Source organism: Chiloscyllium plagiosum, chromosome 34, assembly GCF_004010195.1.
Source record: "Chiloscyllium plagiosum isolate BGI_BamShark_2017 chromosome 34, ASM401019v2, whole genome shotgun sequence".
Taxonomy (NCBI): domain Eukaryota; kingdom Metazoa; phylum Chordata; class Chondrichthyes; order Orectolobiformes; family Hemiscylliidae; genus Chiloscyllium; species Chiloscyllium plagiosum.
In genome coordinates this window covers 27,684,009-27,698,188 of record NC_057743.1, presented here as the reverse complement: position 1 = coordinate 27,698,188, position 14,180 = coordinate 27,684,009, and the positions used below count along the sequence as shown (strand labels likewise).

The following is a 14,180-nucleotide window of genomic DNA, read 5'->3' as shown; positions in this document are numbered from 1 at the left end:
TATAGCCACCGCCCGGGACAAACACTTCATTGTGAGTCCCTTGTGCGAAAGGGCTGACAAAAGCCGGATCAAACTTCATTGTTCAACACAAACTCTTTGCCATTGTTGTCGACTTAATCTGGCAAACATCTGTTGCGAAAAATTAAACAAGGGGTTGGAAAATCTTTAGAATGAAAGTGAAAATATTCTCCCACTCATGTGTTTCAAGCGTTTACAATTGAAAGAAGATTTAAAAAATAACACAATATGGTGACAGATGAAGAGGCTGAAAAGTAATCCTATTAATCAGTAATAGATTGGTGTTGTTTAGGGATATTTTTGCAATGTCAAGCTCCTTTTATAACAAGATTAGTTGGAGCAGAGAACTGTTCATAAGCCATTGACTCCTATTTACATGACAAGGTGTGTAAATCTGCACCCTCATGAGCATGTGTGAAGCATTCTCCTTCAAAAAGCTGCGTGAATGTGTAAAGCCAGATGACGTTTTAAGCATTAAAGTTGGAAAAGCATTGGGGCGGAGTGTCCTGTGGTATTCTCACATATCTTTGTTCTTCAGTCAGGCTCTGATTACAAAGTTACATAGTATTTACAGCACAGAAACAGGACATTTAGCCCAACAGCTCTGTGCTTCACACAAAGATCCTTCCAGCCCTCTTCGCCTAAACCTATCAGTCTTCTGGACTTACTTCTGGCATAATGTAAAAGTGACATAAAAAGTACAGCAAAACAGGATGACTTGAAGCGCATGTAAATTTTGGTTATGGGCATCAAAGAAAGAGAAATTCAGATTCACATCAATAATCTCACCAATAACAGCAGGTATTTATTTAAACTCATGAATGTAAGGAAAATATCTGAAGTTAACTCATGACGAGATGGCAGAGACTGGTGCAGAAAGATGCCAACGGTGCTAATTTGATCCCTGCACTAGTGGTAGTTACAAAGTGCTGCCCCTCAAGCTATTAAAATATCTATCTATCTGTAATGGAGAGATGCTTACAGTCCCTTGTGGACTGCAGACAATTATCCATGCATTCATTAGCTTAGAGGGCAGAGTATTCCTGAGTTTAGCATCGCATTTGAAAAAGAAAGGGGGCAGTTTTAAAAGGGAATCTTAAAAGAAAAAAGGGAGGTGAAAAGGCAAAAGGTTTTAGGGAAGAAATTCTGGAACTTAATGGCACTTATGGTGGAGCAAATGCAGTAAGGGTTGTATAGAGGCTAACATTTGAGTAACTCAATAGGTTGGGAGATGTCGCAAGTTGGAAAATGGGAGTTGGAAAATTATAATTAAACTTTTAAATTTCACATGCTGGGTGACCAGGAGCCTGTGTGGCTCAGTAAGCACAGTAGTGATGGGTGAACAGGATTTAATGCAGGTTGTGATACATACAGCAGAATTTTCAGAGGGTTCCAGTTCATAGAGCTTTGAAGAGGACAGCTGAACAGAATTGCTGAATAGTTCGGTTTGGAGCTAATAAAACCATAAATGAGGGGTTATGTATCTGAGATAATAGCAGAAAAGTGTATGTTATAGGGAACGACTTTGAAAACCTGGCCTGAGTTCACATACGCCACAAATGTCCAAAAATCATTATTCAGCAAGAAACTAAGTCAGTGGTGAAGAAGGGCTTATCCCCGAAACGTTGATTCTCCTGCTCCTTGGATGCTGCCTGACCTGCTGTGCTTTTCCAGCAACACATTTTCAGCTTAGCAAATACATGGGAACACCACCACCGGCAACTATGTCTCCAAGCCACACACCATCCTGACTTGGAAGTATATCACTGTTACTTCACTATCACTGGGGCACAATCCTGGAGCTCAATTCCTAACAGAGATGTATGAGATGATTGTAGGGGAGAAGGTGTTAGTGTGCTGCTTGAGCTATTAGCTTTGATATTTCTCAATAGATAATTGAAAAAAAAAATTACAGTATGTACAAACAGAATGTTAGGCAAGCAATCTAACATTACGGTGGCCACACAGGGTTCCAGAGAGGTGGTGGAGTTAGATTGAAGTTCATCAACGTGCATATGCAATCTGACCACTTTTGCTTGGTTGTTCTTGCAAGAGGAGAGTAAGGGAGCATCATTTTTATGTTACCAGACTCGTAATGCAATGGCTTGGACTGATGGTGTGGATATATGAATTGCTGAATCCTGACTATCAACATCCCGAACTGGGCTAGCTGGATAAATTCAATAGGTCAATGACTCTCCAGAACCTGTCCATCATCTATAAGGTACAGATCAGGAGTGTGATGGAATATTCCTCATTTGCCTTGTTGACTATAGTTCCAACAATATTCATAAAGTTCAAATTACAGTGTGTTGGACAAAGCAAATCCATTCGGGGGAAGGATGATTCAGCCCAGAATGTTAACTCTGATTGCTTTCTACGCATGCTGTCAGACTTGCTGAGCTTTTCCAGCAAATTCTGTTTTTGTTTCTGGACAAAGAAGTCTGTTTGATTTGCATCATATCAATAAACATCTATTCATCCACCACTGATGCTCAGCAGCAGCAGTGTGTACCATCAAAAGATGCACTGCAGAAATTCACCAAGAGTCTTTAATAGCATCTTCCAAACCTACCACTACTGCTATCAAAAATGACAAGGCTAGCAAATAGATGGGGATTTGCAGGAGGTTAAAATCTTCAAGGAGAAAGTGAGGACTGCAGATGCTGGAGATCAGAGCTGAAAATGTATTGCTGGAAAAGCACAGCAGGTCAGGCAGCATCCAGGGAGCAGGAGAATCAACGTTTCAGGCATAAGCCCTTCTGAAGAAGGGCTTATGCCTGAAACGTTGATTCTCCTGAAGAAGGGCTTATCCCTGAAACGTTGATTCTCCTGAAGAAGGGCTTATCCCTGAAACGTTGATTCTCCTGCTCCTTGGATGCTGCCTGACCTGCTGTGCTTTTCCAGCAACACATTTTCAGCTTAGCAAATACATGGGAACACCACCACCGGCAACTATGTCTCCAAGCCACACACCATCCTGACTTGGAAGTATATCATTGTTACTTCACTATCACTGGGGCACAATCCTGGAGCTCAATTCCTAACAGCACTGTGGGTGCTCCTACTCTCCATGCACTGCAGCAATTCATGAAGACAGATCACGACTGCCTTCTTAAAGGCAAAAAGGGATGGGCAATAAATGTTGGCGCAGATAATGAAATCTACATCCCAGGAATGAATACACACAAAGTTTGAAGTGCCATGGTAGCTGAGGAATTTAAACTCAAGCAAGTAAACAAATCAGGAATTTAAAACAGCTAGCATCAATAATGATGAATCTGGAACTGTTGGGTTGTTGTAAAGCTGGATAGCTCATTTGAAGGAAAGAAATGTTCACCCTTTACCTAGTTTGACCTACTGATGATTTCAGATCCATAACGCAGTGGTTGGCTATTAACTAATCTCAAAAAATAACTCTCCAGGACAATTTGAGAAAATGGGATAAGTACTATTCAAACTGATGTTTATTGTAGAAGTGACCATGGATGTGGTCTAAATGTGAATCTCACAGTACTCTGCATAATGAGTTACTCAGTACACCAAACTGCTGCAAAGACTATAATGATCCACAAAGAAGGTCTCCCAGAGCCCCTTCAGGACAACTATGACATAGAACCTATGGACAGAGAGTGGCTCAGTTAGGAGTGTATTCACCGGAGTTTAAAAGAATGAGAGGGATCTAATAGAACCTATAAAATTCTAACAGAACTACACAGGGTAAGCGGGGGAAGGATATTCCAGATAACAGGGGAGTCCAGAAGCAGGGGTCACAGTCAAAGGAAAGGTCATTTAGGACTGAGATTATGAGAAATTTCTTCACCCAGAGAGTGGTGATGCCGTGGAATTCTCAACCACCAAAAGTGATTGAATCCAAAACATTGATTGTTTTCATGTATGAGTTAGATATAGTTCTTAGGGTTAACAGAATCAAAGGGTAAAGAAACAGAGGACTGGATTGGATAATCAGCCATGACCACATTGAATGGCAGAGCAGGTTTGAAGGGCTAAATGGCCCACTCTTGCTTCTATTAGCTATGTTTCTGTGCTTTTGTGAATGTATAATAGATCATAAGATGGAATAAAACCTCAACTTTAAGCATCCACTTCAATAAAGGTACAAGAAATGTTTGTTCTGTCAGATGTTGATGCTGCTGTTTAGAATTTATAACAAAACATTTTGTGTATTCCATAAACTTCTTTATAAAATCTTAGATCAGATCACATAAATCAGCACATTGTCTATAAGTTGATTTGTACAAAGACCCATTCTGCTGCGAAAATCTTCAAACCTCCTTTATTGGTCAGAGTATTGAGTACAGGAGTTGGGAGGTCATGTTGCGGCTGTACAGGACATTGGTTAGGCCACTGCTGGAATATTGTATGCAGTTCTGGTCTCCTTCCTATCGGAAAGATGTTGTGTAACTTGAAAGGGTTCAGAAAAGACTTACAAGGATGTTGCCACGATGGAGGATTTGAGTTATAGGGAGAGATTGAATAGGCTGGGGCTGTTTTCTCTGAGAATTGGAGGCTGAGGGGTGACCTTATAGAGGTTTACAAAATCATAAGGGGATGGATAGGATAAATAGACAAAGTCTTTTCCCTGGGGTCGGGGAGTCCAGAACTAGAGGGCATAGGTTTAGGGAGAGAGGGGAAAGATATGAAAGAGACCTAAGGGGCAACTTTTCACGCAGAGGGTGGTATGTGTATGGAATGAGCTGCCAGAGGAAGTGGTAGAGGCTGGTACAATTGCAACATTTAAGAGGCATTTGGATGGGCGTATGAATAGAAAGGGTTTGGAGGGATATGGGCCAGGTGCTGGCAGGTGGGACTAGATTGGGTCGGCATGGATGAGTTGGACCGAAGGGTCTGTATCCGTGTTGTACATCTCCATGACTCTATTACTCAAACGCCTGAGAGAAGCCCAGAGGTAAAGTTTGCTGTTGAAACTTTATTGCTGGAACAGCACAGCAGGTCAGGCAGCATCCAGGGAACAGGAGATTCGACGTTTCGGGCACAGGCCCTTCTTCAGTAAAGTTTGCTGTTGGCCTGTTTGGAATTACTGACAAGGAAGCACGCCAATTCCTATTTGTTGAGAAATTAGGCGCAATTCGGGAAAAGCCAAGTCCGAATTTCCACATCTGGGCAGGGACTTGCCGCAGTGTCACTGGACTGGCGGGGGTCTATGTGAAGGGAGCGGGTCTATGTGAAGGGAGCGGTGTGCCGGATTGCCTGCTTGTTGTAGGCTGTTGCTGGATGGTTGGTGGCGGTAAGGTCAGCGGGGGAGCTGGAGGCTGCTGTGAGATTCTGGGCAGAAAATTGTGATTGTGTCAGAACATGGAGCTGATTAACACGGTGCTGGCTTTGAGAACAGAGCGTGAAACGGATTTGGGATTTACCAGAGAGCGAGAAATGAGAATTGAATAGCACCCCCACTATGACATTGGCCGCCAGCTCCTTCAGCGCCCTGTCAGCCACACACACACACAGTGAGCAGCGGCAATGTTCCGCTTCATTTTTGTACATAAAGGAAATTACCCCAAAAGGTGTTGAATCCCTACACGTGGCACATCAGTGAAAGAAGATTGTAATATGTACAGGCCCACCGTTCAGTTAGCCCACGGGCCACCCATTTCTCGACTTGGTTCCACAGCCCTGCCTAACAGCATTTTATCCAAAGCCAATTTTCAATTGATTCCATCACCCGGAATCAGTGAGTATTTGGAGAGATGTTTGTGCGGAGGAAGTACATTGCCCTGATCGGTCTCGCTGCAATTTGAAAATATTTTGCTATACTGGACCCTGAATGAATTGAGTTGAATTATCTTGAATTAGCTTTATTGTCACATGTACTCAAATGAGAAAAATCTACAGCCATCGCATTACACCGCCATCTAAAGTACAGACGCCGAAGGGAGTAGCGGGAATTCAGGCTCGCTGCTGAAACAGGAGATTGCGGAGCAGATGTAAAAAAAGTGCATTAACCGCTTCACTAGGTTTTGAGTAGCAATGCATTGAGACACAACTCCTTCCCAATGTTACACAAAACAACGTAGCGAAAACCACACAACTGCCTCTTCGAGGTGAATTATTCGCTTTCATTCGGCTTACAGTTTTTACTGGTCAAAATATTTATCAATCTTTTTTCTCACTCCATTCCTAACATTTTTTGTCTCCTCCGGCAGATGTTTCCACATCAGTCCACAGCCATTGGGAGCAGCTCATGTTTCACAATGAAGACTGGCTGCTTTGTTTTAAAAGACAATGAAGTGTTTGTCCCGGGCGGTGGCTATAAACTCACTGCTGCCTCTTCACAAACTCCTTTCAACTCTTTGGCCTGAACTCAATGGGATGTTAATGCGGCTCATTGGGGCATTCTCGGCTATTCATTCCCCCCTCGAGCTTTTATGTCTCAAATCAAACTCGAGTGACTTAAACAAGCTCCAGAAGAGTCCATCGAGGTTGTGTTTGGGCTTGAGTTCTTTCAAAGGCCTGTCGCGTGCCAATGCCCCCCTTTCAATCTGCTCCCAAAACTGGCTGCAGCTTCCCATTGCAGCATCTTTTGCTGCAGGGTCCAGGCCATGTCCCAGAGATGCTCCCACTTTGTGCAGCCGGGAGCTGGCCCCTTCTCTCTCTCTCTCTCTGTCTCTGGCCCCGAGTTGGGGCTCGGGGGGGATCTCAATGAGACGGAGGCGTTTCCGCGATTTTCCTCGCTGTGAGGAGCCGTCCTGGCTGAAGGCTGCTGTCAGGGACTGGCTCCCATTGAATATGATAAACAGGAGGCCCCAGGGATTCGCTCCAGCTCAGCAAATTGCTCCTTTTGAGATTAAACTTAAAAAAAAGGGAACAATGCTTCTTGAAAATAAAAAAAAAGCGTTCAAAGACAATAATGGAGCCACAAGAGAACAATCCTGTGTAGTTATCAATTAGAATACAGATTTGCCAACCTGAGCCTTTCACATTATGAATCCTTCGATAAATAACCACACCCGAGCATGTCAGAGTGCCTTACTTTCATGAATATAATGAGGGAGGGTCTTAGAAAGATATCATCTCACCTATGGGTGGGAGGCGATAACAGTGCCAGTGGTGCTGGACAGAAGCCACGCCACATTAGGTTATAGTCCAACAGGTTTATCTCAATTCACAAGCTTTCCCAGCGCTGCCCTCCCTTCAGGTGAACTGCCCGGAGAATCAGCATTTCGAAAGACTGTGATTTCAAATAAACCCGTGGGACTATAATCTGGTGTCATAAGGCTGCTGACCTTGCCCACCCAGTCCAACACTGGCACCTTCACATCAATGGTGGCGTCACTAAGTCTCCAATGCAGAGCCCCAGGCTGATGTTTCTTCCTGGCAGGTTTGAATTCACAAATCTAACCTTGACGATGTAACCACCTGGTAAACACCCACCTGGTTCACTAATGTCGTGGAGATCTGCCATCCTTACCTGGTCTGGCCTCCAGATCCACACCAATGAGGGTACCACTGAAATGGCCCAGCAAGCCGTTCAAAACGAGGGTAATGCCAACTCAGCCAGTGGTGCCCACATCCCAAGCACATACCTGCCCTCAGTGGTGACTGTGCACACGTTCATTTATTAACTTTTGGTATAATTCTATGCTGAGGTAACCCCAACGCATCGCTCTAATGTTCAAGACCTTTTCAGAAAAGGTGTATGGCGGTTGCATAAGGGAAGGCCCAAATCATGTGTTCCTTCAAAGCGGGGGGCTTAAACCGAGGGAGGTGGCGTATCTGGGTAAGGGGGAGGACCATGTAACACTCGGTAAAGATATCTAATCGGTCGTGGGTCTTTGGATTTTTCTCCCCAGGATTATCGTGGAAACTCAGTAACTGGATTGACAAAAGATTACAACTGATCGATTTTGGATGCCAAGTTAATCAATGGAAATATGGATTGTGGGGAGATGGCAAAGTGGAGGTAGATAATCAGCCAATGCTTAAGAATAGCAACTCAGCCTTCAGGGACAGTGGGTCACACGCCGTTTTGATCCATGCGCTCAGGTTCCTGCCGTGCAGGTGAAAGGAGACGAATGGCCGCAGCATCTGGGGAGGAGCCCTGTCAAGTTCAGGCGCGGTGTTCCAGGTGAGGGGTTAAGCTGAAGCCCCGCGTACCCTGGCAGGTGGATGGAAAAGATCCCAACGCACTGAACATCGATGAACATCGGGTCAGTTATCCAACAGTCATTGGAATCTTAGCCCAGAGTGATCCCCTCAGTCACAATCTGGGCATTATTGATTACTGTTTATAGGAACCTACTGCACGTAAATTGGCGGCTATCTTTTCAATGGAGAAAGCGAGGACTGCAGATGCTGGAGATCAGAGTTGAAAAGGGTAGTGCTGGAAAAGCACAGCAGGTCACGCAGCATCCGAGAAGCAGGAGAGTCAGGCCGGAAGAAGGGCTTATGCTCGAAACGTCGCTTCTCCTGCTCCTCGGATGCCGCCTGATCTGCTGTGCTTTACCAGCACCACACCCTCTACGGCTGTCTTTTCTACATTAGAATGACTTCGTTGACCTCTTCGGAGTTTCTGAGGCACCCTGGATGGTGAAAGGCGTTACATAAATGCAAGTACTTGCAGTGAGGAGTTTACAGTTGCTGATATGTGAACACTTCCGGTTTTATTTCAGCCTTGTCCAGGGACCGATCAATGTGGATGATTTTTCAGGGTTCCGATGGCAACAAGTCCTACCAAAAGGTAAGCCAAAGGAAGATTTGGAGTAAATTATAGAATGTTTTATTTCACACACAAGGACACTTCAGTTGAATGTTGCTGGTATAGCCATAACTTCTGGTGTAATGTCTGTTTGGCAGGCGCTCTGAGAATGTGTGATAGACAGCCACGCAGTGAGGGGGTGAGGGGGTGGGCTATGTGAGGTATCTGTCCACAATAATACCTGGCTAATACCATGCTTCCTGAACTCCAATAGACCCAATTTGCCCAGAGTATGGGAGAGTGGCCGGTCCCGCTGCGTATCTCTGAGTCAATCTACCAAGTGAGCAGCGATGATGAATGGAAAGCATTGGTGGGGAATCTCGAAGCCTGGCTGGGTGTGTTGCTACTTACGAATGTGGGAAATGTAGAAAACCACTAATAACCGTAACACGGGTCCATCTCCCTCACATGGACAGCTGGCGTCTCTCCATTCAGTTCAAACTCTCTCTGTTTCTGCACAAAAGAGTCAGGCCTGTGAAAAGTGCAAGTGATCTAACCTAGCACAGGTTTAAACTGCCTCAAGAATAGCCAGGCTTTTCATAATCTGTCTCACTACCCGCCCTAAATGATCAATGGATAACCATCTCTCTCATAAAGTGCTCCTCAACCATCTTGTTGAGTTTCATTCCATAATTAAACATGAATGATTTGTTGACATATATTAATCTATCATAATCCTATTTAGTGGAATGTTATCTTGTTTTATTACATGTTAGGTACTGTAAATCCAGAAACAGACTTTCGTTTGTGACATAAACACTGCACCGTCTGAACTCCACTCCAAACAGCAGTTGTTACAGCGCGAGTAGAGTGCCCGCAGAGTTCTCATGTCTCGGATTTCATTGCCTTCATTACAAATCACTTAATTTTATGTTTGGATGTAACATTCTCCCAAAGTCAGCTGACACCAGTTGTATTTGCAGGATGTTGTTGATACATTGTTTAGCTGAAAGGTAAGTCGGAAAGGGCAAGGGAACCATTCAACTCACTTCCAAACGCTATAACAAGGCAGGTCTATGTCACTATCACTGACATCAAGAACAACGGGAATTCTTCACTTTTAACTTTGTCTGTATTGCTGCTTGTTCCTGGTCACCTCAGATGGCGTTGTGTGTGACGATATTGTACACTTTTCACTGTACTCTTGTACTTGAGTACACGTGACAATAAAGCTTCAATCTAAATATAAAATCCAAAATCAAATAGAAAAGAAAACAAAAGCAAACAAGTAGCAGGTCTCTTGTGTCTCTACTTCTGGGTTAAAGTACCCGGATTCAAGTCTCACCTGCTTCAGAGGTATGTCATAGGCTATTGGAACAGGTTGACTTAAAAATGAAAGAAAAACACACAGTAGACCATCACTTTAAAGTGTCTCTATCTGCCAGAGATGGCAGTTTGCAGCGAAGGCAAATGAAGAAGGTTATGGACCGCCCTGAGATTCTGGGCAGAAAATTGTGATTGTGTCAGAACATGGAGATGATTAACACGGTGCTGGCTTTGAGAACAGAGCGTGAAACGGATTTGGGATTTACCAGAGAGCGAGAAATGAGAATTGAATAGCACCCCCACTATGACATTGGCAGCCAGCTCCTTCAGCGCCCTGTCAGCCACACACACACACACACACACACAGTGAGCAGCGGCAATGTTCCGCTTCATTTTCCGCTGGGCCAGGGATATTGCCGCACAAGATGCGCATTGCTGCACTGCAGCCTGCGTCACTAGTTGGTGGTCGCAAAGTCAAAAAAGCAGAGATTAAAATATCTAATTTTAGTGGGACATGGAGGAGAATATAGTTCAGAATCACCACCTTCAGTCTTCAGACCCATTCATGGCGCTCGATCAAATGCGCTCACTACGAAGATCGGAAGCATCCGGAAAGATTTAATAAATACACGTTCGAGAGTTCCACACAACGAAATCGTGTTTACTTTCTCCAGTCTCTCACACAGTTCGCTTAAAACCCTGCTCTTTGAGCACATTTTGTTTTGATAATCTGACCTAAGATCTCGGAACATCTCAGCAGGTCTGGCAGCATCTGTAAGGAGAGAAAACAGCTGATGTTTCGACAAAGCTTTGACAAAGGGTCAGTTAGACTCGAAACATCAGCTCTTTTCTCTCCTTACAGATGCTGCCAAACCTGCTGAGATTTTCCAGCATTTTCTCTTTGGGTTTCAGATTCCAGCATCCGCAGTCATTTGCTTTTGACCTAAGGTCTCCTTGGTGCCATGCTCTGGTAAAGGCAAAATCCTGGAAATCTGAAACAAAATCAGCAAATGCTGGAGAAATCCAGCACCTGTGGCGAGAGAAGCAATGTCTGTATTCTGTTTATAATGCTGCTTTGAAACGCCCTGAAACGTTTCCTCAACTTAATGTTGTCACTTCTCTGTTTCTGGTGTTGAGCCACACACACCAATGTTTCAAGGACTCTCCCCTCCTACTATCTTCAGGACCTTCAAAGCCAAGCTTAGTATCGAAGACCAATGACCAACAAAACAAAAACAGAAACACTGGAAATACTCAGCTGTCCGGTCAGCATCCATGGAGAGACACTCATAGGGAAGCTTTTAGGATTCTACTCAAAGCCAGCTCCTGAAGTGATTATTGTTCCTCCCCTAAATGCCCTTCTGAACTGCTGAGGGGATCCAGCAGTTCCTGCTCCCGGTTCAGGGTTCCAGTGTTCATGGTATTCTGCCTCTGTTCTGGCCTCTCCCGACCTCTGGTTCCAAATTTGAAGTGTCTCGTTGCAAACTTCACCTCCATCACCGATGTTCTTTGATCGGAATGTCACGCTCACAGTTCCACATTCCTCCAGGAGGAGGCAGCTGGTCACTAATGGAGATGATTTTTCCCCTCTCCATATCACGGCACCTCCTGCTGCAAGACCGGCGGCTGACCTATTCTAGACCGCGTTACTTCTATTAATGTGACATGAGTATGCTGTTCTGTCCAGACAAGGTCAAAGCCAAAAGTGGCAAAATCTCACTCCCACCTCCCACTTCCTGCACGTTTTATGACGATAGTGCCACTTCAACAATCCACCATGTACTATAGTGAAGTGAATGAAGGGTTGGTGTGATCTGGAATTCTCTCCCTGAAACATGCTGGAACCAAATTTCACTTGAACATTCAAACGGCAATTAATTGTCTCGCCCTCGAAACTGGTGAACTCACTTTTAATAATACACATAATTGCCTGTAAAACACGAAAGGAGCTCTATAAATTCAAGCGCACTAACTCCCAAACCTCCATGTTAAAGACCTTTCCAGCCTCACCAACACAATGTTTATTTAAAATACGTTTTGGAAAAAAAAATGCACGAACTGATAGCCTCTCCAATTTTCTGACTATACCGAAGAAGCACATTTGTGACGATACTATGGTTTTAAGAGATGTATTTTGTCCTGTTTTTTTCTTGAAGAGAGGTTTTGAGCCATCAGTATCAAGCTGTCTGTTCCAAGCCGATAAACAGCTTGGGTTTTTATTTAAAGTTGGAACAACAGAAGCAGCATGAATTGTAGGAGTCAGGTCCCCACAGAACCAGGGTTTTAGTGTAGCTTTCGACAGCTGTTGGGTTTTGAAGTTGGTTGTGGAAGTTACCATACCTCTCTCTATATCAGAGTTTTCTCTTGGTCTTCATTTCTCTTGATGTGGAGATGCCCGTGTTGGACTGGGGTGGACAAAGTCAAAAGTTACACAGCACCAGGCAGTAATCCAACAGGTTTATTTGAAATCATAAGCTTTTGGAATGCTGCCAATTTGTCAAATGAAATCTTCACCTGATGAAGGAGCAGAACTCTGAAAGCTTGTGATTTCAAATAAACCTGTTGGATTATTGCCTGGTGTCGTGTGGACTGGATAAACATCACGTGTGAGACAATCTATTTTACTGAATTTGCCTTTGCCAAGGCTGTTTATGGGATGTTACTATATTGGAACATTCGTTATTTAGTAGTTAAATAATCTATTATTCTGTTAAGTTTTCCAATAGAGTTAAAATAATGTTCGTTCTGTTTTTTTATTTTCTGTTTTTTAACTGTAGGGTAAGAAACAAGTGTGTTTTGCTTAGAGCTGAGTAATTTTACCAATTGAATTACATCTGGCACTTGCCTTTAAATAATATAAATGTTAGGGTTTAGGCTATCTCTTTGATGTGTGGAGAAGTTTGGTCTGGTACATAACACATTGTTCTTCTCCTCAACGCTGAGAAATAAAGCCGCTTAACTTTACCAATGAAAATCAAATTAAAGGTGCAACTTTCTGGCTTGGTGAAGATATCTTTAAGGGATGATATCATAGTAAATATATATATATATGTCAAATCTCATACCTCGTTTATTTGCAGAAGTACAATTGGCATAATGTGCCGTGAAATGGACATATGTCCGAGTTTCCGTCATTAAACCAATAAGCTAAGAAAAAACATCCAGATGCAAAACAGGTGTCAAACTGCGATTTAGAGGGTAACAATTGTTCTAAGAATGTGTTAGATTTCTCTCACATTAAGTCAATTTGAATTGATTGTACAGACACCAAACCAAACTATTTGACCTACGTCAGTGTTTTTACTCAAAATGTTACCTTCCACTCTCCTCAATCTAATCCGGAATTAACCTTCCGGTTTGCTCTCTTGTTCAATTATTTAGCCTCCCCTTAAAAGTACCTGTGCTATTTCTCTTAACTATTCTTTGTGGAAGTTTACGTTAACTCTGTTTTTCTTCCCTCAGGTGCTGCCAGACCTGCTGAGTTTCCTCAATGCCTGTCTTTTTTAGGCCTTGTTGTGAGAGTTCCACGTCATTTCCGTTCTTTAAGTGAAGCAGACTTTTGTTTCCCCCAGAATTTCTGACTGGTTTTATTAATTACCACATGAAAGTTATGACCAATAATTTTGGATGTCCACATCCTTCCCATAGGTGGATATGTATTCTCCACTTCTACGCTCTCAAGAGAAAAGATCCCCAGCCTGTTCAGTCTTCCCTGATTAAAGGTATAGGTAAAGTTGCCATCGGCCTGCAAGACCATTGAGCTATTCTGTCATTAGAGACAGAGGTGACTGATGGTGGTTTAACCTGGGGTCACCATGCCTCAGATGAAAGTAGAGGTTAATAAGGAGAGACCTTCATTATAACCTCAGCCAGTGATGGGAATCGAACTCACGCTCTTAGCATCACCGTGTAGGTGCTATAGTGGTTATGTGCTGAGACTGGCAATCTTAGTAACCCAAGTTAATACTTTGGGGGCATAAGTTTCAAATCCCAATTTAACGAATAAATCTGAAATTGTCTCACTAATGATAATTATGAATTGCTATTCTGAAAAACCCCATCTGGTTTATTAATGTCTTTCAGGGAAGGAATTCTGCCATCCTTACCTGGTTGATTCTGAAATCAAAGATTGCTGGAAAACCTCAGCAAGTCTGGCAGC

At 43.4% G+C, this 14,180-nt stretch overlaps 1 protein-coding gene across 1 annotated transcript in view; it reads right to left on the bottom strand.

Annotated features, from left to right (window-relative positions):
• pank4 (pantothenate kinase 4 (inactive)) overlaps positions 1–13,156 on the bottom strand; it is a 58,959-nt gene extending 45,803 nt beyond the window's left edge. Inside the window, exon 1 of the mRNA XM_043675421.1 lies at positions 13,087–13,156. Coding sequence (XP_043531356.1) covers positions 13,087–13,156 — 70 coding nt within the window. The remainder of the gene's footprint in view (positions 1–13,086) is intronic.
• Positions 13,157–14,180: the final 1,024 nt, after the last annotated feature.